The sequence below is a fragment of the Fusarium oxysporum genome, chromosome IV (genome assembly GCF_013085055.1).
Source record: "Fusarium oxysporum Fo47 chromosome IV, complete sequence".
NCBI lineage: Eukaryota > Fungi > Ascomycota > Sordariomycetes > Hypocreales > Nectriaceae > Fusarium > Fusarium oxysporum.
This window is the reverse complement of record NC_072843.1, coordinates 1,068,447-1,095,107: the sequence shown is the minus strand read 5'-3', so window position 1 is coordinate 1,095,107 and position 26,661 is coordinate 1,068,447. Positions and strand designations below refer to the sequence as shown.

Genomic DNA, 26,661 nt, shown 5'->3' with positions numbered 1-26,661 from the left:
CATAACAGATTCTGGGCTGACGACATCATCATGCTCTTCCAAACTTGGGGAGGATGTAGAGCTTTGACTTCGACTTCTCTTTCGACTACTCCCAGCGACGTGATTGAATTCTGTCTCATCATCGTCCATAAGGAGCATTTGGTGCATTGTCACTAACTCGACTTGATGACCGGCAACATGGCTGTCGTCCACCTCTATAGAGGGTAAAATTGTTTGAAAAGACATATTTGAGTGATTTGGTGAATCTTTTGAGGCGAACTATGGTTTGTGGTGGTAATGCCAGGTGCGTCCCGACTGCAGGTGTGAATGAAGGAAGGAGCCACTCCGGTCTGTCTCCTATAGTTCTTTCCTGACACTCTCCGTTTGTTCAGCGCAGGCTTCACCGAACAGCTCCTACCTTCAGCAATAACGCCTTTCTTCGAGATTAAGAAATACTAAGTGTTCATCTGCCGTTCACTCCGTTACTCGATTCAAAGTTGTTTATCAGCCTTTATGCATCTGCCAGTTGTCAAGCAACATAACAATATATTCTAACAGAATAGATAGTCTGGAATTTGCAAAGCGAATTTATTCTTTGTTTTTCTGTGCTGGTGATATCCACAATAACCCCTTATTCTGAACCCGTGTGCTCGCTCTCGTCCCAATCTACCAAACAAGCAATCCCGTCTGGTTCACCATCGATAAGAAGGCATCACTGCAGCACCAATTCTTTTTTTCCAGTCCAATTCCATCCAGTCCGATCGAGACCGAGCTGGTAACCATCGCCAAAAGTTCGCTTTGAGGCGGACGCCCTATTCCCCTCGTGCAGCCGGTGAGATGGGCTACAACAAATCAGTATAGGTATTTGTATGTGATTATGAGGAACGCACCTTTGGTGGTTGGATATGGTCAAACGTGCCGCCCATCTGGAGCAGCCAAACGTCGGGACCTCCAATAGAGTTGCCCCCACGATACAGGAAATCGTTAGGAAAGCCCGCATCAAATTCATTAGCCCCATCGATCTCTTGAATATCCTCAGGGGAGAGATGCAGGGTGAGAGCCTGAATGTTGGCTTTGAGGTGATCCACCTTTCGACCACCGATGATGGGGAATACATAACTTGTCTTGTGCATGACATATGCCAGTGCAATGCTGGTGATGAGTGTGTTCTTACGGTTAGCGATCGACTCCAGCACTTTACTGGTTCTGATCTCTTTCTCGCTGGCCTCCACTCTGCGTCCTTCCCGCGCATTGCGCTGTTCTTCGGTCTTGAATTTTCCGCCTCCAAGAGATCCCCATGGGGCAATTCCCATGCCCTCAGCTTGGCACATGGGGATGATGTCTCGCTCGAAGTCACGCGAGGCCGCAGACCAACGACCTTGGTAAACGGAGAATTGGCGGAGTCCATTGCAGCGAGCATACTCGTTGGCCTTGCTATGGGGGTTTCAGCAAGTTATTCGCTCGTAGAAGGCACATTGTATCTTACCTCACGATCCAAGCAGGAGTGTCGCTGACGCCCAAGTGGAGGACCTTTCCAGAGAGTACGAGTTGGTTGAGAGATTGCATCAGCTCTGGAATAGAGGTGTTGCCGTCATACCAGTGAACATAGAGCTATGGCCCTGTTAGCTTAGCATTCTGGGCTTCGCTCGTAAGAAAATACCTACAAGATCAATGTAATCGGTCTGCAGGTTCTTAAGGCTGGCCTCAACTGAAGCCCTCAGACTTTTCGTTCCGTTGCCAGTGAAGTTCACCATGATATTAGGAGCACCAGGTCCGGCTCGAAAGTTGGTGGTGTATTTGGTAGCAACAACTGAGGGAATACGTCAGTTCAGCACCCAGTGTTGAGTGAGAAAGGGTCACAAACCGATTTCATCACGGTTACCGCGTTTCCTCATCCATTCTCCCACCCATTTCTCGGTTTCCTGGAATTGGTAATTGTTTGCAGAGTCAATAAAGTTTCCGCCCTGTTCTTCCATTAGTACATCGTCGATATCTTGTATTCGATATATGGTGTTCATACCTGTTCATAGAAGAAATCCAAAATTGACTCCGACGTGGACTGGTCGCATTCTCCCATCCACTCTTTCCTACGCTACTGTTAGTAGATAGTAGGCATAATTGGATGTGTATCTCACCAAGCATTTCCAAAGTTCATGGTACCAAGGCAAATAGGGGACACCCAAACCGATGCAGTTGGTGACAAAAGTCGGTAGCGCCCCAGAGGACTTTTGGGGGGTGGTGCGAAAGGGAGAGCCATTGTTTGTTGCGGTAGGTTGCTAGTGTTCGTGATACAGAGTTGCGAAGATGAGGTGAAAAGATGTAGTGGGAATGGATTTGTAGGGATAATGAGGATGGAGTGGGCAGTGAGTGAAAGTGGTGATGATAGTGGCAGCGGCAATGGCGTCACTGCAGAAGAACAATCGATGGTGGCTGGATTTATGTTATCAGATATAAGAGTTGTGAATATTTCTCCAGTTGATGGTGAAAGGTTCTCTTCTGACTTTATATATTCAGATCTATCATATGGAACTGGCAACTCCTACCAATACCATCCACACCGTTTGGGAACGGACCTTCTGGACTTAAACGGATTTGTCGGACCCGTACTTAGGTACTGAAGAACAGTGACATATTTCGCGATGCGTTCATCAGAAGATATTGAAATTGACTCAGCTTCCGCGGTACATACGAGGTGCATACGGGCACGTAGCAAGAGTTGACATCCATTCATACAACCAAAGGAACAAGACCTCGTAACCTAGCTCAAGCGAACTCACGTAAACATTCTCATTGGTTTCTCAAGATGCACTAAACCGGCGAACTACCTTAATACGTTTAGATCAAGATCAGTTCATGCAGTTATTCAGCAAAAGCAGTTGTCAAGATGATCGAAACAAGCAGCTGAGAGCTGGAGTTAACGGACTTAGAACATGGGGAAGTGTTCAAGTTGCATTAGGCACACCTTTAGCATCCACTAGATATGTGGCTCGAGATCGACATTAAACGCCTTGACGTGCGAGATTGTGTAGCATCCTAAGATTCTTACATCAACGCATCATAATGTTTTGTTTGCCGTGTAAGTCGTTTGTGGGAAACGGCCTTAACAAGGGAAAAAGAGCAGTTGGAAAGTCCTGACAGCTAAGTGACTTGCCACTCAAAACGTATTGGCCTATTGGAACAATTATCGATATATCGAATAGTATCAGGAACTAAATGAAGTGATAAGGTACACTGGAGTTTCAAAGAATGACAATGCTACTAACAATAAGATATAAAAATGAGGAAGATGATGCTAAAACTGCCTACCCTGAAGCTGAATATCGACAAGGATGCTGACCTAAAATGGGCTGATGCTGTTGGCCATCGTAGCTCTCTCATTGGTCTGAAGTCCCGATTCCTCGGCCGGCCGGGTACGTACCTACCCTCCAATTCGATTGGATCTCACTCGGCCTAGAATCTGTGCATCACACCACGACAATTACTGCGAGCGACATACCGAGACGACGAATTGAACATCAACCTACGAACCTACGACCTCACAAAGCCGATCTGGGGCAGCATTGGTCCGGATCAAGATGACGACCGCCTAGAATGGCCACTCCTAGCCCCGCCCCTTCAAGGGTCGCCGTCAACGCCCTCCGTGGTGTTCTCCTAACAACGTCCTGTTCAGTCATTATCCTTGCTGAAGAACGACGTCGACGCCTCAATATCGCTCGAGCTGCTCTCGACAATGCCAAGAAACTTCACACTGCGCGGGCGAACCGCAACTCGGCTGCGCTGGCTGAGAGCTACAGCAGTAGACGAGAAACCTTTCCAATCGAAATTACCCACGACTTCTCGCATGCACCCACCAACAATGCTGTGCGCCGTCGTCGAACAAGAATAGACTCGTTGGAGCATGAATTATCGCGCCCGAAGGAGATTGAGCATATAGAGTCTTTTGAGACAACATTGCCTGAGGATGGGGACTCAACAAGCACGCCTCAGAATCGCCAGAGGAGATGGGACGAGTGGGACGCAGCACGAAAGGAATTATCACGAATATCAGAAAACAGCACATCCTATCACAACGCCCTTTCCATCAGGTTATCACCAGAGATCAGCCTACCAACTACATCATTACCAAGGACACGATCACCCAACACCAGGACGACCAAGGCCAGAATGGACGCTAGCACAGGCTCAACGAAAATATTCACGACGGAGAATACCCCAACGGCAAGCGATGGACAAATTGGCGTAACAAAATCAGAGCCAGTCGATGAAACCCTGATAGGACAACAAGAATCGTGGTCACGGCTGGATAATCTCCTTACGGAAATGGAAACCCAAGACTTGCCACGCGAAGAGCGTGTCCAGAATGAAACGAGAGCTACCAAAATGCTTAAAATGCTGACCTCAGCACAGAGTGAAGAGGCCCAGGAGGTTTTATCAAGAGGCATCCGGATACTTCAGTCCACAGTAGTATCTCGGGAATACGGAACTATCCCTCTCATACTCGAAGCTGTCCGTCCAGCTTGCAACGATATTTGCCTTTTGGCCGTCCCCTTCCTCGACAGTCTTTCCCGGAGCCGCGACGTTGAGGGTGTGAGGCACTTACTGCGAAGTTTATCTCGCTTTGAGCCTCAGTCGAAGGAGGCAGCGAATACCAATCGCAATGAATGGGTCACTCGGCTACTTATGCATTACTGGAGGAAGACGAAGGACTTCCTGGAGGTCAAAACGATTTATACATTGCTCCAAAAAGGCGGTCTTTTTGACAATAGTATATTTTCTTCGTCTACCCAGTATGCTGTCAGACGCAGAATTATCCTCATTGCTCTTGATGCTGGGGATGATGCGACTGCAAGCGCAGAGATGTCCCAGCTCCGCGAGATGAGACCGAAGGCCTCGGGTGTCGATGTCAAGCTTCGTGGGAGGTTTATTGTACGCGAAGCTGAATTGGGACAATGGGACAAGGTCACGGCTGGACTTGAGGCTTTCGGACCTAAAGCAAAGCCATCCGACCAGTTTCAGAATATTCTATCCTGGCTGACAAAGATCTATTGCAAGGATCACACAACCGCAGAGATGGACATTTTTGTGAGAGATCTTGTCAGCAACCACCACATGAGTTTGAACAAGCCCCTAGCTTTCTTTGTTATGGATAGGCACGGCCGAACCCGCAATCTTCAAGCTCTTGTTGCGTGGGTGCAGTTCTGCCAAGATGGTGGCTTGGCAATGGACCAGATCTTCTTCAACGAGATTGCCGACAAGTGCTGCAGATACTGGAACCTGTCGAGAGCTGACGTGATCCGCATGCTGAAGGATGCACGAACTTCTGCACCGTGGCTGAAGGACCCTTTGTTGACCAGCTACGCCAGTGAAGGTGGCCTGCATGATCTTCACAAGCCCCTGCCAGGAGAAAAGGTTGACTGCTATGGAATTGCCCCGACTCTGCCTGAACGCCGAGGTGACTCAATATCTATCTATGAGCGAGCAGCTTTCAAGCACATGAATACTCTGGCGCTTGAGAACGACTGGACCGGCGTCTACAGCGCCTACAAGGAGGCAACTAAGAAGGGCCTTGGTGATTCATCACGATGCCTTCGACTTGCTGTTGTCGCCAACATTCACTTAGAAGGTCCCCATTCAGGCACAGTGTCGTGTCTCATTAATGAGGCATACATAAGGAATCACGACATCAGCGGTGCTTTGGTTCCTATGCTGGTCGCTCGACTTGAGGCTGGTGACAATGTAAATGATTTACTCCGCGAGAATCTTGCCAAGGGTCAACACATTCACGACAGTGTATACAACAAAGCCGCTCGTGTTCTCACTCAAAAGGGTAACCCTGAAGCCGCGATCAAGGTCTGCGAAATGGCAGCACAGCAGAATGGTATGGGTGAGCTGGCATACAACAAGTTTAACTTTGCCAGTCTCATCCACTCCTATACTGGACAAGGGCGTTACAGAGACCTGATGTCACTTATTGCAAGCTTCATATCGAAGTCAGAATGGTGGCAGGGTAGCAAAGAGTGCAAGGAATCCGTCAAGTTGGCTATGAAACATGTCGCATCAAGGGCAGCCAGGGACCACAGGCGAGAGAACACGCATAAGCAAGTACTATTACGTCTTGATGATGCTCTTGAACATATCAAGTCCTTACGGGCGACGAACAAACAAGAGCGGGAGGCCGTTACCAAGGAGGTTGTTGGAGCTTTCAAGACGGTGGAAGAGCCAGTGGCATTTGAAGGAGGCTTCTTTCCAGACACACAATCTGGGCGCCAGACGCCAAAGGATAAGCGGAATACAGACTGGGAGTTGTCTTCAAGACGAGATTCAACACCCCAAGCTTTGAACGAGTCGAGGCATAGGATCGTCGAGGATGAATTGCCTGCTCGACAGCACAATAGAGATGAGATCCGAACAGCACGACACAAGCGGACGAAACGAGAGAGGACGCCTTCGCCTGAGCTTACTGAGGATGACATATATTTAGAGAAGGAAATAGCCAGAGCAATGGCTTGAGATTAGAGGCTGTATGCTTAGAAGACATATGCATTGGCATGGCGCAGACATTATGGTTACAGAAGAGGCATTTGGGTATATCAGCTTCTTGGTCACATTAACTTTTCTTTGTGGCCTGGAAATATGAGAGCATATGATGGTATCTGTTATGGTACTATCTGTAAAAGAAACAACAACACAATATTTGAAGAATCTATTTATCTTCTGAATGCTCTATGAGTTTCAATGTTCTGTAGTTGAACAGCCCCTCTCAGCACATGTCAATTGATATGGATGATTCTTTATTTTCGCATGTGATTCTGTCTCTCTGCTATGAGATGAATTGATTACAGGTGGGGCTTGGGTTGACAGTGTCACATGCATCAGCGTATTCGTGTAGAGTTGACCCCGTCATCATGAGATTTGGTTAATGGAGGTCATCAACCAGAAACTGATTGGCCACTAGCCGCTAAACAGACGCAGGAACATCAAATAAGCATCGACCGCAACCAAAGAAACCCTGAGAGTCGCATTCCGAATACGTATTTTCTCTCCCTCTTTCGAGAACCTGAACGAAGTAATACCGGACTCGGTAGAGGAGAAATTGGTTCGAATCACGTACGATCTGAATCTCTATGAGACGGCGTCTTTCACATGCGAAAAGTCCCGGAACCTGGCGGTGTCCTTTTCGCACATCGAACCATGCCCGCAAGATCTCGTCTTCGTTGGTTGGCTGCTCTTTTAGCGGTCAGGGCGTCTACGGGTCTTGGTGGCGCGATTGCTGCTAGGAAGGGAGACCACAGCGTTGCGGGGTGAAGTGTTCCAGGGGACCTTACAGTGGGTTATTCCCCTGGAACTACGATAATGACAGCCCTAGAGAGAATGCCAGGATCGCCCCATGCCAGCCAAGGGTCCATTTCTCTTGGTGTTTTTTTCGTTTCTTTGAATTCGGGCCCCCCTGACATGACATTCAGTGACGGTTTATAGGCTGATTTGTTGATATCCAGGAGGATTGAATGCCACGAGAATGAGAGGAAAAGGGACCCTATAAACGGCGCATATCCGGTCAATTGTGATCAGACGAGAGGAATTGTCGTCTTTGAAAGTGTCTGTGGTGTTTAAATCGGTTCAATCGCCCAGAATTCCATCTCAATTGATCTAAAGTCCAACTTTTTTATACACTCGCCCCCAAAAGTCGAGAGCGTCATTGTCACAAGCTCTGTGACCCCCGAAAACCGATTCATCCTTATAAGGGATAAGACTTCACTATTTGTTGGCTTACAACTGAGCATCTGCGAGAATATTGTGTCATCTCACATAAAAGCATTGATCTTGTTCTCTTTACAAAAGCATTGCCCTTTGTTGCTGCTCTTACTCTTTGACCACTTTCCACCCCCTAATTCCCAGGGCCAATCCATCCAATTTCTCGCCGCCCCCCGATCCGCGATTAATAGGCCCCCCACTCCCCATCGAAAGTCTTGTTAGACAATTCCTCAACTACCGCGACTCAACTTCCTTTCACTTCTACAACAGCCAATAACTTCAACCATGGCTTCAGTACTCACATCAACCGAGTCGCAGACTCGCCGTCGCGAACAATACCATGAAGCCGATGTCGTCGTTGTAGGAGCTGGTGTATTCGGCTGCACTATCGCCTACGCTCTCGCAAACCAGGGCCGATCCGTTCTCCTTCTCGAGCGATGGCTATCGGAGCCCGATCGCATCGTTGGCGAACTTCTTCAGCCTGGCGGTGTCGCCTCACTACAGAAAATCGGCCTCGGCCACTGCCTTGAGGGTATCGATGCCATGCCTTGCTACGGATACACTGTCTTCTACCACGGCGAGAAGGTCCTCATTCCTTACCCCGGTCTCGACGATAACGGCAATGTCACACATGCCTGGGGAGGTCACAGCACAGCGGATAAGAGACCGTCTGGATGCAGTTTCCATCACGGTCGCTTTATCACTAAGCTGCGAGAGTCGTGTATAAACCACAAGAACATCACTGTTGTTGAGACAGAGGTTGTCAAGACGCTGCGCGGAGAGGTGTCGGATCAGATTCTCGGTGTTGAAAGTCGCACAAAGAACAAGGAGACCGGTGTCAAGGAGAAGGATTACTACTTTGGACAGTTGACCATTATCGCTGATGGTTACGATTCCAAGTGGCGTCAGGAGGTTCTCAGGACCAAGCCCAAGGTCTGCTCAAAGTTCTACGCTCTTGAACTCATAGACTGCGATCTTCCTGAACCTGGCCACGGCCATGTCATCATTGGCAACGCCTTCCCTATCCTTCTCTACCAGATCGGCACTCACGAGACCCGCGCTCTTATCGATGTGCCTCAAGGTATCCCTGAAGCCTCGCCTGAGAATGGCGGTGTTCGTGGATACATCCGCAACTATGTCCTTCCTGCACTCCCTACTAGCATCCGACCATCAGCTGAGAAGGCTCTTGAGGATGGCAAGATTCCCCGAAGCATGCCCAACAGCTGGCTTCCTCCTACGAAACAGCGCGCCAACGGAGCCATTCTCCTCGGTGACGCTATGAACATGCGACATCCTCTTACTGGTGGTGGTATGACTGTCGCATTCAACGATGTTGTCATCCTTGCCGAGGAGTTGCACCCCAGCAAGGTGTCTGATCTCGCTGACAACAAGGCCATCAACAATGCGCTTGACCAGCTTTACTGGAAGCGCAAGCCTTTGACCGGTATCATCAACGTCCTTGCCCAGGCTCTGTACTCCCTATTCGCAGCCAACGACCGTCAGCTCCGTGCTCTTCAATACGGTTGCTTCAACTACTTCAAGCGCGGCTCAACTGACGGTCCCGTCGCTCTCTTGGCTGGTATGCTCCAGCGCCCCTTCATCCTCGCCTACCACTTCTTCTCCGTTGCATTCCTCGCCATCTGGCTCAACGCCTGCACCGTCGTTGGCTGCGGTATCTTGGGCATCTTCAAGGCTCCTCTCGCTATCATTGATGCCGTTCTCATCCTCTGGAAGGCATGCATTGTCTTCCTTCCCATCATGTACCGAGAGACATTCCAGTAAATCTGGAATTTGGGAAAAAAAAAAAAGAAGAGAAAAAGAGCATGATGTGTTTAAGTAGCGAGAGCTGCGGCGTTTATGGAGCTTTGGCTTGGGACTTTTATGTCGAATTTTAAAACGAATCTAAATTTCTTTCAGAAATGGGAGACATTAGAGTCGAGGGACGATTGTACATATGCCCCTTCTTTTCATGGGTGGTTATGAGACATTTGAGCATTTCGGAGTGTTGAGCGGGAGTGGGTTCTTGTTAGATACACACACACATACGCATGCTTGATCCCCATACTACCTGTGGTCAGAAATTGGGAGATATAAGTAGATTATCATTTCAAGATTAATATTAATTGCAACTGAACGTCACTTTACTGCGTCTTGTTAGCCTAACCGTGTGTAGGGCGAACCGTTTATGTTCATGTAATCGATAAATTTGTCGACTGTGTGTTTTATTCAACTAGACATGATCATTGCTATTACTGAGCATTCACGCTCATATCCTGCCTGATCCCTTGACCTCCATCCTATGTCAATCGTCTTCGATAGACACCAAACATCCAACTCGCTCTCAGCACCGCAAGGCCAATAGCCATCTTGATACTGTCCTGAATGACGTTGAGCTTGCTGCCACCAACCTCGTGCCACTCAATGGGCACTTCAGCAACCTTGATGCCGGGACTGGTGCCAATAACACTGCCATCGTGGCCAAGAACTGGTGTCGCGGGTGCTGACTCTGCGAGCATGAGCATCTCGATGTCGAAGATCCACCCCTCAGTGTGCATGTAGGGAATGATGTGTGGGAGGGATGCTCGCGAGAAGAGCTTGAAGCCGCATTGGGTGTCGCGGATGCGCGATGTTGCAGGGGGTGTGAGGATCATGAGCACGAGATGGAAAGATCGCATGAGGAAGTTTCGTAGAGCCGAGCGCTAGTTGTGTTAGTTGATACAATTTTCATAGACGAGAGGGTTAGTTTACCTTAACAACGGCTTCGCTGCCGACGAGATGAGCTCGACTTCCAATAGCAACGCCGCGGTACGATCCATCAACTACCTCCTCGCATCCTTCAATGAGCTTACCAGCATCGGAGAAACGGGATGCGCCATCAGCATCAGCGAATAGGACGTATTCGCCCCTCACATGTCGGAAACCATGAGTAGTCGCTCCGCCCTTGCCTCTGTTGCGAGCAAGTGAGACAACTCTAAGAATGTCATGGAGGCCGTGTTCTTGGGCAAACTTGAGGACAACATCCACTGTCTTATCCTTGCTTCCATCATCGATAACTAAGATCTCATATCCGCCGAGATCCTCCTTAGGAGCGTTCCGAACATGTCTCTTAGTCGTAGGACTCGCTCCGCTAGGTCCAGCTTGTTTGGTTCGGCCAAAGTGTTCATCGAGATAAGTGACAGCCTCTTCGAGGGTCGGGATAACGCGATCTTCTTCGTTGTAGGCTGGGAAGACAACGCTCAGACGCACTTCGGCGGGTTCGATGTTTCCAGCATCGGGAGTAGGGAATGCTTCATCGGGGCGGACGTGCTGCTCGCTAGCCTGTCGCTCAGCGAGCCAGCGATCGTACCAGCAGGGGAGAGTTTGAGGCTGTGTGCGCCCTTCAGTGGGATGGCTGGTAACGTAGGTCTTTTCGGAGGCGTAGACGGGTCGAGGCTTTGGCGCGACGAGATGGAGGATGACATAGAGCTAGGAATGGTGAGCTTGCGATTGCGCGGGGCCCTAGAGGGGTTCAGTGCAGTGCATACCCCAAGAAGTGCCAGCGCAATAAATGCGATAAATAATGACAGAAGAATGTAGACTGGCGTTGCTTCAGCCCAAGCCCATAAAGGCTTGAGAAACTCCGCGGGCGGTTCGATAGCCATGCTGGCGGAGGGGAGAGGTTGCTTGATGCGACTCGCGACTGCGGAGATGCAGCGATGAAAGGCGAGTGTTTGTAGAATTAAAGCGCGCTCATTTGAGATGTCAATTAATTTGGTGCAACGTACACAAGGAAAGGAAAATAAAAAAGGCGAACGCGCCCGTGGGCGAAGAAAGATTTAGAGTATGAATGCGGTGCGTTGCTTGTGATTGTACAGCATGAGAAGGCCACGAAGCATGAATGAGGCGTTGCATCTAATCTATGATTACGTAGCGACAGGCGCGGGTGCCAAAGGGTGCTATAATGAAGATGGTAGGGATCGGCAGGGACCAAGTGGTGAAATGACCAGTAGGAAACTGCCGAGGCTAATATTTCTAGAACAATTGAAGACATTTATGAGAATAACCACGTTTGATCGTTTACTCAATTATAGTCATATTTCAAGAATTACATGAGACTTTAGATTATATTTTTCAACGTCAGACCATACACGGCCTGAAGAAACCAACATGCGATAAGAATATACAGCCTCCCTTACTACCTCCGCTCAGGGAGTCTAAGCTTTGCGACTTAGAAGATCAATCAGACTGAGTCAACTGGATTAACCGCATTTGATTATTTAGGTAACAAACTCAATTACAACCCCTGTAGCAGTGGCCTTCATGACATTCACAAGGATCGCGATCGATGGAGAACAGAATGTGAACGTGAATCGTTGTCTTAGTTTCATTTCAGTAACAGTTGGTCCCAGCCAACGAAGAATGACCTGATGCCATTGCAGCCAAAGCCTAAAGCTAAAAAGTATGTACGTACAGTAAAGGAAGAACCCGAAAGGTTCTAGAAGAAGAGGCTAAACGCTATTATACATGAAGTAAAGGGCTTAGCTCGGTTCAGATTCCTGCTCTGAACCAAGTCTAAACAGAGTGTGGCGTACTTTTTATTTTATTTTAGTATAAGATTTCTGCCAAGATGTGTCAAACTCGACGTCGGAATGCCCGAGAGGGGCCCCATATCCAATGCTTGCTTTCTCTCCCCCACAAGACGACCCCTGTAGCTTTCTTTTTTGGTCTTGTTGGGTTGCTCGCTTTCGCATTCTTTCAGAACTTTGAGTACCATGTCCTGCTCGATCTCAATGGAGAGCTTGGTGGACGGATCGGTGTAAGTTGATGGACCTTGTTGGGCCGAAGCGTGGGTGATAGCAGGGAGTCAGTCCCTTGCTGGTTTTTTTTGGTTTGTAGCTCGTGATCATGTCTGAGAAATCGCCCTCCAGGGGCAGAAATCTCATCAAGTACAAGCTTAGATCATGACACCAGTCTGGAAACGCTCAGCGAGCCGATCCCGGGGGTCAGGGGATACAGTGTAGGCCAAGCCATACTGAGGACCTCGGACAACTTCCTTGCCCTTGAGAGAAATGGGATGATGGAAAGTTGGCGCAGGGGAGTACTCATAGATGTGCGCAGGCTCAAAGTGATGCACAGGAGAGTGACTTCTAGGGCTGATGTCTCCATCGTAGTCAGTCTCGCTCGGTTGATAGGTAGTGCTGCAGCTACCACTGGTGAAGGGAGACGCCGTTGATGAGCCGGGGAAGTTCATCTGGATGTGGTGATTGTCGTGCATGGCATCAGCAACCGCTTTTGCCGTTCGCTTGCGGTTCTCAGCGCGAACCTTGGAGCGGTCGTGATGACGGGCACCAGCTGGACCGACGTTGACTGAATCGCATGCTGCGTGTGTGGGAACATGGCGATATCTCGGTGTGGGTTTTGTTGCCTTGGGTTGCTCTACTTCTTTGGCCTTGGCGGTCTCCTTGTGATCGCGAGCACGCTTGATGGAACCGAGGATAGACATGGTTGTTGATGGATATATAAGTTGAAGAGATGCTGATGCGATATGATGTGAAGTATATAAGTGGATGTGTTATTATTGTATTGTATTGTATGTTGAAATGGTATGAAGAGAAAGGAGTCGTTTTCTCAACGGGCGAAGTGGTCTAGATATAACAAGAGGCTGAGGATAGTAATCACTGAAGTAATGCGTTGGAGACTGGCGTCAAAGTTGAGCGAGCATCAGTGTCGAAAAAGAACCTGACGGCCCGCAACGGCGTTGGAATAGCCGATCATTACTGAGTTCGAGACCCCCGAGACTTACAAGTCAAGCTGAGGGTCTTGGTCTAAAGGGCGTTAAAGCGAAGCGCCACAGACGCACCAACCCCTGCGGATCCGTGAAACAGGCCCAGCCCTTTCTCAGCCAGTGTTTGCTCATGAGGCGCTGCGTTGAAACGACTATGAGGCAATCCAGGGGCTATTGGATGGAATGGAGGAACTATCTATGCAGAGCGTTGAGCCACATGTTGCAGATCTTTTTTCCAACATGATTCAGAGCATGATTATGACTCTCGTCATGTTGAGAAAAATATTATTGTTTTTGTGAATCTAACCTTTGACGCTGAGGGAGTTTGGCATTGCGAGGGTGGACTCAGTATGTCATCGCCCAGGCCCAGGTCTGCCCATGTCTTAGACGACATCCATGTTAGTTTCCGCCTCGCGTGTGAAGCCGTAACTTCCAGAAACCACGTGTTGATGAAGACGGACAGAATCATTGATGGAAATGTCATTAATCGTCGATTGCAATGTCACCAGTCGAAAAGTTACATATCTAGAATCGACGATTGAGATGTCACCACTCGAGGTTTAATATGTGACCACGCCCACAAGAAATGTCACCAACCGTTCGATTGACGGCTTCTACAACCATCGAACTGCTCATCGAGGTATAATTATCCCTGTCCCTGTCTCTAGCCCTATCCCTGTATGTACTGTCGGCAGCCATACGCCATCCGTGTATCTTTGCGGCACCGTGTTCTCGGTCTCGCCCCTTCGGTATAACCAATACGTGAAGAATACTCTGAGAAGCTGTTTGTTAGCTCAGCCAACCTTTCCAAAGCAAACACTCTGAGTGGCTCGTTGCCGAGTCTTCCAGACCGTGTGTTTAAAACGCCACCAAGGCTGGGGTGTAGCCAGAGCCTGGCGGCGCAGAGACAGCTGAGTAAACCGTGTCAGATCATTCATTTTTACCTGCCAAGACCAAAAATCTAACGCTCCTCGGCGTTTCTGTCACTGCCGATGCCGGGGGCAGTTGTTCAGCGTAAGAGCTGTGGAGAATACTGAGATGATGGCTTCGCTCATTCGGTGATCCGAAGAAGCCGCTGACCCAAAAGCTGATGGAGCCTTTAGGGCCCGATCCAGCGACAGAGCTTACATCAGTTTCTATTTCTGCGTCTGTGGAGGTAAGGATTTATCCGTTGCTGCACTATCGTAGTCATTTCTTTGCCATACGAGGTGCTTTCGTGTTAAAAGACCGCTTACACGTCATGTCGAAACAGTTTTCCCATCTCAAACGCCTCATCTACGTCAATTGCACAAAAAAAAAAAAACAGTTGAAAATAGACCCTCCAACGGTCTTGTGCCTCTTTTCTTCAGATTATTGACCAAAATAGGTCGACATGGCTTCGCTACAGCCTAAATCTGCACAGAATCCATATCGTGGCGTCAGTCATCGCACCCGAAGTGTTTCGGCCTCATTGATTGTCTGAACTTACCGGCATCTCGGATCGATTCTGTGGCTTTTGAGCCCCTGGCTAAAACACGTAGACGCCTCTTTCGCCTCACTGTTGACTCGCAATTGCGTACTGCAGCTTGGCGTATCATCATTGTGCTTTTATTGTAAAGCAGTAGTCGCAAAAAGGTTCCATTGTCGTGCATAAGCCCAGAGGGAACGTGCTATGTGTCTGCAGGTTTGACAGTCCGGGACCCCCTGTCCTTGGCTGTCAGAGCAGATCTGCACCAGGGATGTACCCCAGGCCAAGCCACCACGCGACCAAAGAGACTCTTGAACGAATTTTTCTTGGTTGATCTTTTGATTTAGGAGCTTAAGCTCCGTAGCATTAAAAAGATAACGGTAAGCATCGGATCAAAGTGGTACTGTAAATGGGTCAACTCATAAGAAAAGGCACAAAAGATCAATAGAGACAAGATGGATCATGACGATCCCCCACTATTTGTCAGTTCCAAGAACTCACCCAAACTCGATTAGGCTGTTGTCTCACGCTAGAAGCTTTAGAAGCCAGACCAGACTTCCTAGAAGAGCTTAGTACTTCAGCCTTCTGGCGTTGCAATGCCCTGCCAAGGTCAGATCAGATCTAACCTGCCCCATTTCCATTCCACGCTGCATGAGGATACGGTTAGATCCAGGATAACCAACAAGGCTTGGCTTGTTTCGCTATCACGAATCCCCTGGCGGTGAAGCCGACTCGACTGAGAAAACTGCTTGAGTTGTTTCGTTGATGACTCAGGAACTTGCATCTTGGCTTACATCAAAGCTCTTCTTGTTCAACGTGAACGCCTTTCTTTGATGCACCATTGTGGAAAACCGCCAAGAGATGAAAGAATGTTGGTTGACAATAAATTATACCGTAGTGTATCTTGTGAATAGAATAAGCCTCTCTCCTGTATAGACCTTCTCTCCCCAGGCAAGCCTCGTTCCCTTGGCCTTCGCTGCTTTCGCGCTCGCTTTCCTTCTCCTCATTATATCGCAACACCTTCAGCTCTCCAGGCTCAATGGTCTACAACTTTTACTTTCCTCAGTGATCTTGGCGAGGTGTCGACCGTTACGGGAAAGGATGATTCTGAATTAGCTCGTTATGGTCATGAGGCGACCGTTACTGCTGCCTCGTGGATAAATGCTGATGCCTCTTTGGGCAGAGGAAGAGAACCAACACAGCTGACCACGATGTCCACGTTGCTCAACAGTCTCTTTTTCCTATATTAGGAACACCAAGAGACTCGATTGGGTTACTATTGAACACTAAACTGTAATCTATTAACGTCTGGAAGCTCTCAAGAGCTACCAGGTAGCTCGATGGGGCAGTGAGAAGGCTATCATGCGGTCGCATTTGTATCCGGTGCTCGTGCTCGATGCCGATAAAGCACGGTGCCGTGGCTTTGGCCCTCAACTAATAGTTCTCCTGATAAAGACACCCAAGTAGATAAGGGCGCCTGGCGTCTCAGTGACATGCGATAAGAATGTTGGGCATGTCACACCGTCGATGGTGAGCTCTTTCGATTGAGTTCTGTAGCTTCTTAGCTGTCGTCAACCTCAGCATCGACAAGATCATGATCCCTTATTTGCGTGGCATTTCTCTCTTTGTGTGCTGGCGCTGATATATCTGTCTCATTCCACCCTTTATTTACTATCACACATTGAGCTTGAAGCTATTTTATGCTCCCTGAACTCACGATGCGGGGAAATAAACCTTGCCCAGGGAAATATTGACAGCTTAAACCACTTAAACCGACTCGGCCCTACACGTTCCTGCAGCAGGAGTAGCGTCATGATTTAACTCAAAAGTTGAGTTTAATTGTCCCTGTCGATCACTTTTCGCATAAATATCGATCAAAGTTAGGAGACGGGAGAATGATGTAAAGTAAGTGGAAGAATAATGGATTGACCTCTACTTATAATTGATTGACAGATGGAAGAAACATGCGATCTGATGCAAGTTCCCATGCCTGATACAAGCACGCAAAGGCTGAGCCAACTGCTTGTCCAGTTTGATTGAAGGATCCAGGCATATCCGGCCAAGCTCCATATTCTCCCGGTAACGTGCATGTACAATAGCTGCTTTCACGCGAGTCTCACGTGAATCCCACGCTTGTAACAAAGAATCAACGTCACTCAACACAAACAAACAAACAATCGAATTGTCAACATATGACGATGGGCCGCTGCATGATGACACTTGCAAACAATACAGACTACCTTATCTGCATAAGGGCCGAACTTGAGAGCCATTGTCCTGGTAATAAACGAAGCCTTGCCTTACTGCCTAGCAATTATTGCCACTCAATTTGTATTTCTTGTTGTTGATATTTTCTTGATAACTTATATTTAGTTCGTGGTTGCATCATTGCCTCCATTACGACACTCTTCAATGTCTTGACAGGTTCAGGGGTCTTTTTGTCTCTGGTCGCGCAATTGATAAGAAACTGGAGAAACAAGCTTTGATTGGACGAGAACCACTTGTTTCCTTTTTTTCACTTCTCCAGACCCGCGTCATTTTTTCAAAGTGGCAACACCAGATACCGCACCTGATTGGACGATAGGCTCCTTTTCCACCAGCCTCACTGTGGCTGAGACGACATTGGTAAGGCAGGGCCCCCTCCCCTCGCCCCCCCGAAGAGGATCCCAAGGCCTAAACCCAACACCATCTGGCAGCCTGGTCACGCGCATTGCCCACCTCAATCCGCATTTCTCGACAGCCTCAAACGGTCCCTCGATATATATCGGTCCCTTATCGTTAAAACCGACCCAAAATCAATTTCTTGGCCCCGGATTCCGCCTGCCGCATACCGAGTTCACGGCTCTGTACGGCTGCCTGTCTGTCGCCGAAGTCGCTTTCCGCTTCCGCTTGTCGCGCCTTCCTTTTCCCGCGGTCGTCGCTCCCTCCTTCCCGCCGATTGCTTCCGTGGCGTGTCGCCAACCTACAGTAGTTGTCCAACGCACACCGACCCGCCCGATTTTCGCCCGCGCCCCATCTCGATAGATTCCTATTGCATGGCGCATTGAAGCACCGTCGCTCGCTTTTTATTGTATCAATTTTTTTTTTTTTTGATAGCGGCGCCGGCTGCGCATCTCGCATAATCGGGATATCCTGACGTTCCACTGTCGCGCACCATCTGCGCGCACCGTAAGGAATCGTGGCGGCGCTTACGATTCTGAGTCCCAACGAACCATCGGAGCTGTCCTTGCAACAGCACCTCGAACTTGCCCCGGATTTGGTTGCGTATACGAACCTCACTGTCGAGGGAGAGCCCGAGTCTTTGATGATGGCACAGCCCGTGCCTCATCAGCCCACCGATAAGAAGCGCGTCAAGGTCTACGAACTCCGCAACAATGACTGGTTCGATCGAGGCACCGGCTTCTGCAGCGCGAGCTTTGAGACTGTATGTTGTTGATGTCCTTCCAATTCTGCATTTTGTATGCACTTTTGCGCCCGGGATTAGTTGCTGACTGTAGCGCCTGCAGCTTGAGGATGGTCGCAAAGAACCGCGCGTCATCGTTGAATCAGAGGATCATCCCGACCGTCTTCTGCTAGAAACAAAAATTCAAAAAGAAGATGGATTCCAGAAACAGCAAGGCACGTCACCATGTCCGAGATGCGCATTAAAGACGTCATGTGTCTAACCTAACTCACAGATACACTGATTGTGTGGCAGGAACCTAGTAGTGGAGTTGACATGGCACTCAGTTTTCAAGAAGCCGAGGGATGCGCCATGATATGGTTCGTACTGTCAATCAGCAACATACAACTTGTGTACTGACATCTAATAGGCGTTTTGTGAGCAATGTTCAACAGACATTTCACAACCATCTGCCAGGAGCCGGTATGCAAGACCACTCATCACCTAGGGACTACGATACTGATAACCAATGCCTAGATGACGGCCTTTCTGACGATCTCCCTATCGACGCTCCGCCGGCTATCAACTTGCCCACAGCCGAACTTGGAAATCTCGGAGATATAGAACAGACTATGCGGATGATGAGCACAACAGCAAACGGACGTGATGCTCTCGCCAAGGCAATTATGGCTGAGGACTTCATCGGCAAAATTGTCCCCCTGGTCGAGATGGCTGAGGACCTCGAGAGTCTTCAAGACCTGCACCGGCTTTGCAACATCATGAAAACAGTCATTCTTCTCAACGACACCTCAATTATAGAGCATGCGGTGTCGGACGAATGTGTTTTAGGTGTTGTTGGTGCTCTGGAATACGACCCCGACTTTCCTAGTCACAAGGCTAATCATCGACACTGGCTGGGCAATCAAGGTCGATATAAAGAAGTTGTCCCTATCGAGGAGGAGCAAATCCGCAGGAAGATTCACCAAACATACCGTCTACAGTACCTAAAGGATGTTGTTCTGGCTAGAATACTCGACGATCCTACTTTTTCGGTTCTCAATTCTCTTATCTTTTTTAACCAAGTCGACATTGTTCAACACCTGCAAGCGAACGCCGCTTTTCTTAATGAGTTGTTTGGCATCTTCAGACCCACGAACAGCGATCAGAAGAGAAAGAAGGAAGCGGTGCTCTTCATCCAGCAATGTTGTGCTATTGCCAAGAATATCCAACCACCGGCGCGTCAGACGTTATACAACAACTTCATCGCTCACGGACTCCTTTCTGTCATCCACTTCGGGCTCAGACATCATGACGTGGGAGTTAGAGTTGGGGCAACTGACATCCTGATCTCTATCATCGATCACGATCCCCAAATGATTCGTCAGACTTTGTACCGTCAACTGCACGAGAACCAGACTCTCCTCACCGACTCTTTGATTGATCTTCTGCTGGTGGAAGTTGATCTTGGTGTCAAGTCTCAAATCTCAGAAGCACTCAGGGTCTTATTAGACCCTGGTCCTCAACAAATGCAAAATAACGAGGCCCTTGCGAAGGCTAATGGCGAGTTTATGGGAAGACAGAGACCTCAAGTCGCCCTTGACCCTCAGCAAGAGACTTTCCTCAACAAATTCTACGACAAGTCGGCTCCAAGGCTATTCAAGCCCCTCATGGACTTGGAGAAGCGAACGGACATGAACTTTACTGTGCAGCAGGCATCGATGTTTACGTATCTGATTGAGATCCAAACATTCTTTATTCGCTGTCACTATTTACGCGTCAAGTTACATGTCATGTCTCACGATATCGTTAAGCGCATTGCTCAGCTTCTCACATGCCCTGAGAAATTTTTGAGATTAGGTACGAAATACTGACCCGATATGTTTGACTTTGCTAACTTTCCATAGTTGCTATTCGTTTCTTCCGGTCATTGATCGGAATGCAAGATGAGTTTTACATCAAGCATCTCATGGAGAAGCAGGTCTTGGGACCAATTCTTGAAGTTCTTATCGAGACCGTGCCCCGAGACAACCTCTTGGGCTCAGCATCACTGGAATTTTTCGAGTTCATCAAGAAAGAAAACATCAAAGATCTGATCAAACATCTCGTGGTCAACTATAGAGAACAGCTTAGAGCATTGAGCTACATGTCGACATTTCGGGAGATCCTTCTTAGATATGACCAAACTCAGGGTTACACGTCTAACGTCGACTATTTCCTGGAAGCTGAAGACGAGATGGGTAGGAGACCTCTAGCGAACACAAGGATGGCCGAGCAAATCACTGTTGAACAAGAGCAAGAGGAATACTGGGCAACATCTGATCCTGAAGATGATGATGACCAGTCAAGTAAAGAGGGAGAAAGGACACCATCCACGAATGGATCAATCACCTCGAAGCTACTAGTCGACTACGCATCCGATGAAGAGACTGACGAAAATGCCGACCCTGAAGCAACACCAGAAGCGGACAGCCAACACAGCGACGTCGCATCGGACGCTGTGCACTCGCCTATTGATTCGAGCCTTGGAGGAGGTATCCCACCACCTGAGCGACTTTCAGAGAAGCGTCGACGTGAAGAGGAGGAAGACGAGGATGAGATGAGCAAAATGATGCAGAATAAGAGACGCAGCAGCAGCGGTTCTGTCACAGCGATCTCAGGCAACTCTCGCGGCCCACAAAGACGCAAAAGCTTCAACGTCAACTCTCCCGCTGGAGGCAAGAAGATCGCCATCAGTCTCTCTAGCGGCTTAAAAACAGGCAGCGGCCCAGGTTCCAACGAAGAGTCATAAATTCTCCTAACTTCTTTCGGCGATGGCGTACCGGTTATTGGTCTGTTTTTGGTTTATCATGAAAGGGGGTTGCAGACTTGAGGCCTCACTCCCGCACAAGTACATTTAGCAAGTATGGCTTGCTGGTTAACGGAACGGTCAGGTGGTGAGAACCGGCGTTGATGTTTGAAATATCTTTGTGGCATCCGTCACTATATTCTTAGTATCACATGCTTTGCTGCACTTAGGCACCCTTTGACTAGGCGTGTCCGAGTGTTTCCATTGCTTGGTCTGGTCTAATGGGGCTTTATCTGGACCGAGACTCTGCCCCCTTATTTGGGCGATAGAGTCGTCGAGAAGCGACGGCACAGCGCGTGGAATGATGTGTGGAGGAAATCAGGGCTTGCAAGTTGAGATTGGCAGGATTGTAAAAAGGGGGAGATTTTGGAAGCGGTCTGCTAGCTGAGCAGTAACCGTATTGCATAGGGGTGGTTTATTGAGTTGTCGAGCTGTATCATAAACTTTATGACTTCAATGGCCCTTGTGAGACGAGCAAGGAGCTGAGTCGGGTTCAGGGACGATAGTTGGTGCTGATCCCAGGCCATTCGTAACGAAGAAATGAAAAAGACCCGTCTAGATAAAGAACAAATATTCGTCATATTTGCTTAGTTCTTATCACTTGATCTAAGCTTCCATGGTAATATCCATATCTAAACTTTTATGAACTTTTATTGTATCATCTAAAACAGCATAAGTTTAGTCTACCCTTAGGCTGATCTTTATAAATTTCATCTAAACTCTACACCTTTTTGAACTGCCTTGACCACTTTTCATACCCATCAATCATCTGCTTTGTGATATTCCGTGGTGTTTTCTCAAGAACAGCTGTTAAATCGGCCATGGTCATTTCGAGCTTGTTGGCCGTTCTATCATCGTCATAACGCTCCTGAACAAGCATGCAGGTCTGATCGCATATAGACTTGATCTCGGCTCCGGAATAGCCTTCAGCGAGTCGAGAAAGATCTGCGATATCGACATCTGATGCAAGTGGTAGGCCGCGGAGATGCACATTGAAAATAGCCTCTCGTGCGGCCCCGTCAGGAGGGCCAACGTACAGGACTTGATCGAATCGGCCCGGCCGCATTAATGCTGGGTCCATGGCCTCAGGTCGATTGGTAGCTGCGAGGATAAGTACCCCTGAGAGAGCCTCGAAACCGTCCATTTCAGTGAGAAGGGTTGTGAGCATATTGACAGAGCCAGTGCTACGGGTAGCGGAGCCACTGCCTGAACGCTGCCCACCGATAGAGTCGATCTCGTCGAAGAAGATGATAGACGGAGAAGCATTGCGAGCACGTTCAAAAAGAGTACGCACAGCCCGCTCAGACTCGCCGACGTACATGTTAAGAAGCTCGGCACCCTTGACGGCAAAGAAGTTAAAGCCTGACTCTGTTGCGGCTGCTTGAGCTGAGAGAGTTTTCGAGCAACCAGGAGGCCCGTAGAGCAAAAGGCCTTTGGGAGGGGGCCGAAGAGAGTGTTCTGGGTTCTAATACATAGTTAATACCTTTATGAAATGACTGATATAATCATCGCATCGCACCTTTGTATACTTGATCATTCGGTTGAGTGCCTTTTTTAGTATATCTTGACCACCAACATCCTGCCAATGAATTGTAGGAGGGTTGAGATTGATGTCGCGCATAGCCGTGGGACGAACTGCCTTTCTCGCTCGTTCTAGATCAGACTTTTCCAAGAAACCCTCCTCGCCGGGACCGACACCTGCCTTGAGCAGCTGGCTTTTGCGGCCACGGACAGCGGTTTGGATCAAGATGCTGAGATCCTTGGGGCTGTATGCATGTGTCATTTGTGCCAATTCCAAGAGAAGTGCTTGTTTGTCGCCTTTGATCGGTGGCTCAAGGTACTCAAGTATCTCTTGACGCTCATGGGTTCTGGGAATAGGTAGAGGGGTGTGTTCAAGGAAGCGAGTGGACGACCGCAATTCTTCGGGGATATCAGTATAGAAATCGGAGCAGGTCGCGATCACCACGACTTGAATGTAAGCGTTTTTCGATTGTGAGATTTCGGCCAAAGCATCCAGTTCTTCGCCTATTGTTTCGATGACGGTATCACGATTTGAGCGATCCTTGCTGATTAGAGACTCAAAATTATCCATCAAAACGATGCTCGGCTGCTGACTCTGTGCAAGCTTGAAGGTTTCCCTGATACTCGCGATCTTGTCCGAGGGCTTGATCCAATGCACTCTGCCCCATTTCGTTGCCGCGATGCGTTTTAAAATGAAAGTCTTGCCAGTGCCGGAGCCACCGTGGATAACAAAAGCAGCCGACATCTTATCTCCTTTGACATTGCATGGCTGAGTGATGAGGAGCAGGAATTCATTCAATGTGTTGATCTGTTTTGACATTCCAGGTACACCAGTCACGACCAAATCGCCACGGTCTTGGGCGTTTGAGTCAGTGATTGTTGAATCGGCATCAGTGATGATTATGGTCGTTGATTTATGGCTGAACTTTGCAACGCTATTGGTCTGCGAGTTTACGGAAACGACCTCGAAGTTTCGGCGTGCCTTGCAAGTGTGCATTGCTTCCACAACCATTCCAGGGAAGATAAGATCAGCACGATCTTTGGAAATGGGAGTTAGCATGCTGGATAACGAATTGTATAACAAGGGCTAAGCTTACCAAAGGCAGATGCAAGTGAATTCTCCCAAGAGAAAGGATACTTTGCGTCTGTGTCTAATCTCTCCATCCTGTCGAACTCGGCGGCTGCCTTGTCTGTTCTTTCAGTGACATCCTGTACAACCACTTCTTCTGCCTCTGGTGTTGTGCCTGCAATTGTGATCCTAACAGCATCACCGATTCTGAAACCTGTAGCTTCTTGGAATGCCCTCGTCATCATAACGACATTTGGGCTGAGGTTCTTCTCTGGGAGGATCCATAGCGAGGCCTCTCGCTGGAGTTCTTCTTGGGGAACATCTTCCTTGTTGGCGGCAGATTCTAACCGTGTGACAACGCAGTGTTTTCCGTTTTCTAGATTTCCATTCAAGGACAGAAGAGTATCTTTGCTGACATAGATACGAGCGGCACCCAGAAGACTCGACTTTTCGAGGCTTGTATTGGCCAAAGGCCTAACCTTTGCGTCGACACTTTTCGCAAGCATGACAAAGGAAAATAGAAGAAAATTCCGATGTGATGTGATGAGATTAAAATGGAAACGATAAGAAAAGTAACCGCCTTAAAAGTACTGCCTCTGAATGTGGTTAATGAAGGAAGGACGTTACTCGGGCTGCTACTGCTGTGTTAGTGCGCAAGAAAATACTCTCCACTCACAAATCTGCAAGTGCGACTGAAGGCTCTTTCCAACCTAAGTTGAAGGGCCCAATTTATAGAGCAGGAGCAGATATACTGGCCTGTCTCCACTCTTAACGACATATATCAATGTGACACATTAAAAACCATCTCTTTCTTAGTTATACTTTAGGCATCATTCAAGGTCCTCGAATCAGATTACCATCAGTTCTGCTTGATAAGTCACCGTATTGACCTGCCCAGCATCCACAACCTTATATACACAGCAAAACGGGGTGGAAAGTATCATCGTAACTCTCCAGACAGAAAACAAATGCTCACTTGGCCCCCTGAGTCACAAATCTGCAAGCCATGGATAACATAATTTTCTTCTATTTTCGTCAGTATATTTCACGTCAATCAGTGAGTGATTGAGAAACTCATGTGGCGCCTTGGCTCGGAGACACAGCGGCCAGTGTAGGTGTAAGTGATTTGAGGTGAATCTACGTCAAAGAATTGACCAAAATGGAAGAAAGAGTATTATTGGTAATGTTTGTAATTCTATACCGTCTTTGAAGATATCATCTTTTCTCCGCTCATACCTCTCTAAGCCTTTAAGCTTAGGAATATCATCATCATGAGTCTGGCTCAAACATACTTTATTCTCAGTATCCCTCTCATGACAAAGAACCCCGCTAAGCCAAATCGGATCGGAACTCGGCCGAGTCCCGCATAACACCTTCACTCAATTGCTACTCTGCTCCAAGATGCTCTCAAACTTCCCCTTCCACCAACCTCAAATCCCATGTTTCCTCACAATCCACCGCCCGGATGATCCGCCAAAAATGGCTTCCCAATGCCAGGGCCCTCTTCGCCGCCCAGAAAAGATGTCTTTCTTCGCCAAGCGCCAGATTCCCCAACTTCGCCGAAAACGATGAGAGCTGGGGAACTCTGCAGGAGAAGCTCAACTCTTCTCTGCCCAATGCTGGTGCGAATTCGAAGCCAGTGCCTGGCACTTCGCTGAAGGGTGCAATGGCTCAGGACCATGGTTCCCGATACATGCTTGTCATGGAGGGTCTGCCAACATCGCTTCGCGCTGCTGACTTCCATCGTCTTGCGCCAGGTACCCTCTCTGGCTGGGAAAACTTCATCACTAATGGTACTACAAACCCTCCACACATTCATTGACTATTGAGCTCACAAAAATACCAGTCCATCAAGAACGCGATCCCTGGACTATGGAACCCCTTGGCACATACTACATAACCTTCCCCTCCAGCGGCGCCGCCTACATCTACCGCGACAGAGTCGAACGTCTCCTCCGCCTCGCCCAAGCAAAGATGAAAGACAAGACAGGTCTCTGGGTCACCAAAGTGAACCCCGTTCTCATCAATAAAAAAACCAACCCCGCAGTTGAGGTCGAGCGCTTCACACTCCTCCCGGGTTCATACCCATCCAAGCTTGAGATCAAGAGCAAACGGGTCAGAAAGATGGCATGGCAGAAAGTCATGGACCGAATCGTTGAAAAATCGTCCATAAAAAGGAATCCTAGCCATGTGCTACTTGAGCTACCGCAGGCGAGTTTCTCGGCGTCGGAGCTCAAGGCGATCATAAAGCAGGATGGTATAGAAAGTGGGCACAATTGGCAAATAGATGTGTTCAGCCTGAGGGAGACTATGAACTTTGAGAGTGGGGTTACCACAGACACCCTTCGAGTACCTCTGACTCGAGGCAGTCCCGAGTTTCGACGCAAGCTCGATTCACGGTTTGTCCTTACCTGCGCGACTCCTGAAGTGGCATGGCGATTCATTCGTAATTGGAATCAGCGCATCCTTGAATATGACGGAGGAGATGAGGTTATCCAGCGTAACCGTGTAAAAGTATCGTATATTGAGACTTAGCGACTGTATTATATCATAACGAATAGATTTAAAGAGTCAAAGACGCTCGCTCCACAGCCCATCGAATCTCTGATCTTTTTGAAAATAAGACACCAACACTTTCACAAAGGAGTCTTCTTTGGCTCTTCTTGACCCGACATTCAATCGCAAGCAAAGAAATCAAAGACTTCAACAACGACCACTCATGCACATAACGAAAGCAATGTATATTAGACCCAGATCAAAAACCGAAACTCCAGACCGGATTTGCTCTCTAAGATGGGGTGGAAGGTCGATCGGGGGAACAACAAGACATGACCAAAACCTCTCGCAATGTCGTCACTCATCCTTTTGAACGTGACTGAGATTTGCCGCCCAGCTCAAACTA

General features: G+C 48.4%; 10 protein-coding genes across 10 annotated transcripts; 4 read left to right on the top strand and 6 right to left on the bottom strand.

The window, feature by feature from the left end:
• Nucleotides 1-547: 547 nt before the first annotated feature.
• FOBCDRAFT_317983 (NADP-dependent oxidoreductase domain-containing protein) lies at nucleotides 548-2,441 on the bottom strand. Its single transcript, XM_031179750.3, has 7 exons — nucleotides 2,115-2,441; nucleotides 2,000-2,066; nucleotides 1,844-1,943; nucleotides 1,644-1,789; nucleotides 1,466-1,590; nucleotides 870-1,413; nucleotides 548-821 (listed from the first exon to the last, which is right to left on the bottom strand). The coding sequence occupies exons 1-7, from the start codon at nucleotides 2,234-2,236 to the stop codon at nucleotides 792-794; spliced, it is 1,134 nt and encodes a 377-aa protein (XP_031045637.1). The 5' UTR covers nucleotides 2,237-2,441; the 3' UTR covers nucleotides 548-791.
• A 1,012-nt stretch (nucleotides 2,442-3,453) lies between these two features.
• Nucleotides 3,454-6,781, top strand: FOBCDRAFT_220181 (uncharacterized protein). The gene has a single exon (XM_031179751.3). The coding sequence runs from the start codon at nucleotides 3,571-3,573 to the stop codon at nucleotides 6,487-6,489; it is 2,919 nt and encodes a 972-aa protein (XP_031045638.2). The 5' UTR covers nucleotides 3,454-3,570; the 3' UTR covers nucleotides 6,490-6,781.
• An 823-nt stretch (nucleotides 6,782-7,604) lies between these two features.
• On the top strand, nucleotides 7,605-9,880 carry FOBCDRAFT_27909 (squalene epoxidase-domain-containing protein). Its single transcript, XM_054704146.2, has one exon. It carries the CDS (start codon nucleotides 8,017-8,019, stop codon nucleotides 9,511-9,513), a length of 1,497 nt encoding a protein of 498 aa, XP_054560121.1. The 5' UTR covers nucleotides 7,605-8,016; the 3' UTR covers nucleotides 9,514-9,880.
• Nucleotides 9,881-9,924: 44 nt separating this feature from the next.
• On the bottom strand, nucleotides 9,925-11,674 carry FOBCDRAFT_220177 (nucleotide-diphospho-sugar transferase). The gene is made up of 3 exons (XM_031179753.3): nucleotides 11,256-11,674; nucleotides 10,480-11,196; nucleotides 9,925-10,430 (listed from the first exon to the last, which is right to left on the bottom strand). Exons 1-3 carry the CDS (start codon nucleotides 11,370-11,372, stop codon nucleotides 10,029-10,031), a joined length of 1,236 nt encoding a protein of 411 aa, XP_031045640.2. The 5' UTR covers nucleotides 11,373-11,674; the 3' UTR covers nucleotides 9,925-10,028.
• Nucleotides 11,675-12,599: 925 nt separating this feature from the next.
• On the bottom strand, nucleotides 12,600-13,419 carry FOBCDRAFT_27905 (uncharacterized protein). Its single transcript, XM_054704145.2, has one exon. It carries the CDS (start codon nucleotides 13,211-13,213, stop codon nucleotides 12,665-12,667), a length of 549 nt encoding a protein of 182 aa, XP_054560120.1. The 5' UTR covers nucleotides 13,214-13,419; the 3' UTR covers nucleotides 12,600-12,664.
• Nucleotides 13,420-14,722: 1,303 nt separating this feature from the next.
• Nucleotides 14,723-15,366, bottom strand: FOBCDRAFT_220175 (uncharacterized protein; the record flags this gene model as incomplete). Its single annotated transcript, XM_059609548.1, has 1 exon — nucleotides 14,723-15,366. A coding segment is annotated over exon 1 (209 nt), but the record flags the coding sequence as incomplete, so codon positions are not given.
• Nucleotides 15,367-15,872, bottom strand: FOBCDRAFT_220174 (uncharacterized protein). Its single transcript, XM_059609547.1, has 2 exons — nucleotides 15,485-15,872; nucleotides 15,367-15,424 (listed from the first exon to the last, which is right to left on the bottom strand). Exon 1 carries the CDS (start codon nucleotides 15,724-15,726, stop codon nucleotides 15,553-15,555), a length of 174 nt encoding a protein of 57 aa, XP_059467064.1. The 5' UTR covers nucleotides 15,727-15,872; the 3' UTR covers nucleotides 15,367-15,424; nucleotides 15,485-15,552.
• A 2,282-nt stretch (nucleotides 15,873-18,154) lies between these two features.
• On the top strand, nucleotides 18,155-21,331 carry FOBCDRAFT_27896 (component of IIS longevity pathway SMK-1-domain-containing protein). The gene is made up of 6 exons (XM_059611557.1): nucleotides 18,155-18,366; nucleotides 18,449-18,560; nucleotides 18,620-18,704; nucleotides 18,755-18,807; nucleotides 18,862-20,181; nucleotides 20,229-21,331. The coding sequence occupies exons 1-6, from the start codon at nucleotides 18,247-18,249 to the stop codon at nucleotides 21,110-21,112; spliced, it is 2,574 nt and encodes an 857-aa protein (XP_059464637.1). The 5' UTR covers nucleotides 18,155-18,246; the 3' UTR covers nucleotides 21,113-21,331.
• A 531-nt stretch (nucleotides 21,332-21,862) lies between these two features.
• On the bottom strand, nucleotides 21,863-24,273 carry FOBCDRAFT_291383 (P-loop containing nucleoside triphosphate hydrolase protein). Its single transcript, XM_031179757.3, has 3 exons — nucleotides 23,788-24,273; nucleotides 22,689-23,728; nucleotides 21,863-22,634 (listed from the first exon to the last, which is right to left on the bottom strand). The coding sequence occupies exons 1-3, from the start codon at nucleotides 24,263-24,265 to the stop codon at nucleotides 21,891-21,893; spliced, it is 2,262 nt and encodes a 753-aa protein (XP_031045644.2). The 5' UTR covers nucleotides 24,266-24,273; the 3' UTR covers nucleotides 21,863-21,890.
• A 562-nt stretch (nucleotides 24,274-24,835) lies between these two features.
• On the top strand, nucleotides 24,836-26,294 carry FOBCDRAFT_199827 (uncharacterized protein; the record flags this gene model as incomplete). Its single annotated transcript, XM_031179758.3, has 3 exons — nucleotides 24,836-24,870; nucleotides 25,161-25,552; nucleotides 25,606-26,294. 3 exons carry the CDS (start codon nucleotides 24,836-24,838, stop codon nucleotides 26,292-26,294), a joined length of 1,116 nt encoding a protein of 371 aa, XP_031045645.3.
• Between the last annotated feature and the right edge of the window lie 367 nt (nucleotides 26,295-26,661).

Excerpts from the sequence above, each read along its gene's own strand:
- FOBCDRAFT_317983 (XM_031179750.3), bottom strand. The coding sequence starts at position 2,236 with ATGGCTCTCCCTTTCGCACCACCCCCCAAAAGTCCTCTGGGGCGCTAC. Across the intron at positions 2,067-2,114 it reads ATGAACTTTGGAAATGCTTG|GAAAGAGTGGATGGGAGAAT; the intron begins GTGAGATACACA and ends ACAGTAGCGTAG. Across the intron at positions 1,790-1,843 it reads CGGTAACCGTGATGAAATCG|TTGTTGCTACCAAATACACC; the intron begins GTTTGTGACCCT and ends GTATTCCCTCAG.
- FOBCDRAFT_27909 (XM_054704146.2), top strand. The coding sequence starts at position 8,017 with ATGGCTTCAGTACTCACATCAACCGAGTCGCAGACTCGCCGTCGCGAA.
- FOBCDRAFT_220181 (XM_031179751.3), top strand. The coding sequence starts at position 3,571 with ATGGCCACTCCTAGCCCCGCCCCTTCAAGGGTCGCCGTCAACGCCCTC.
- FOBCDRAFT_220174 (XM_059609547.1), bottom strand. The coding sequence starts at position 15,726 with ATGCAAGTTCCTGAGTCATCAACGAAACAACTCAAGCAGTTTTCTCAG.
- FOBCDRAFT_291383 (XM_031179757.3), bottom strand. The coding sequence starts at position 24,265 with ATGCTTGCGAAAAGTGTCGACGCAAAGGTTAGGCCTTTGGCCAATACA. Across the intron at positions 23,729-23,787 it reads TTCACTTGCATCTGCCTTTG|ATCGTGCTGATCTTATCTTC; the intron begins GTAAGCTTAGCC and ends CCATTTCCAAAG. Across the intron at positions 22,635-22,688 it reads GAATGATCAAGTATACAAAG|AACCCAGAACACTCTCTTCG; the intron begins GTGCGATGCGAT and ends ACTATGTATTAG.
- FOBCDRAFT_27905 (XM_054704145.2), bottom strand. The coding sequence starts at position 13,213 with ATGTCTATCCTCGGTTCCATCAAGCGTGCTCGCGATCACAAGGAGACC.
- FOBCDRAFT_220177 (XM_031179753.3), bottom strand. The coding sequence starts at position 11,372 with ATGGCTATCGAACCGCCCGCGGAGTTTCTCAAGCCTTTATGGGCTTGG. Across the intron at positions 11,197-11,255 it reads TTGCGCTGGCACTTCTTGGG|CTCTATGTCATCCTCCATCT; the intron begins GTATGCACTGCA and ends CACCATTCCTAG. Across the intron at positions 10,431-10,479 it reads GCAGCGAAGCCGTTGTTAAG|CGCTCGGCTCTACGAAACTT; the intron begins GTAAACTAACCC and ends TAACACAACTAG.
- FOBCDRAFT_27896 (XM_059611557.1), top strand. The coding sequence starts at position 18,247 with ATGATGGCACAGCCCGTGCCTCATCAGCCCACCGATAAGAAGCGCGTC. Across the intron at positions 18,561-18,619 it reads TGGATTCCAGAAACAGCAAG|ATACACTGATTGTGTGGCAG; the intron begins GCACGTCACCAT and ends CCTAACTCACAG. Across the intron at positions 18,808-18,861 it reads CAACCATCTGCCAGGAGCCG|ATGACGGCCTTTCTGACGAT; the intron begins GTATGCAAGACC and ends ACCAATGCCTAG.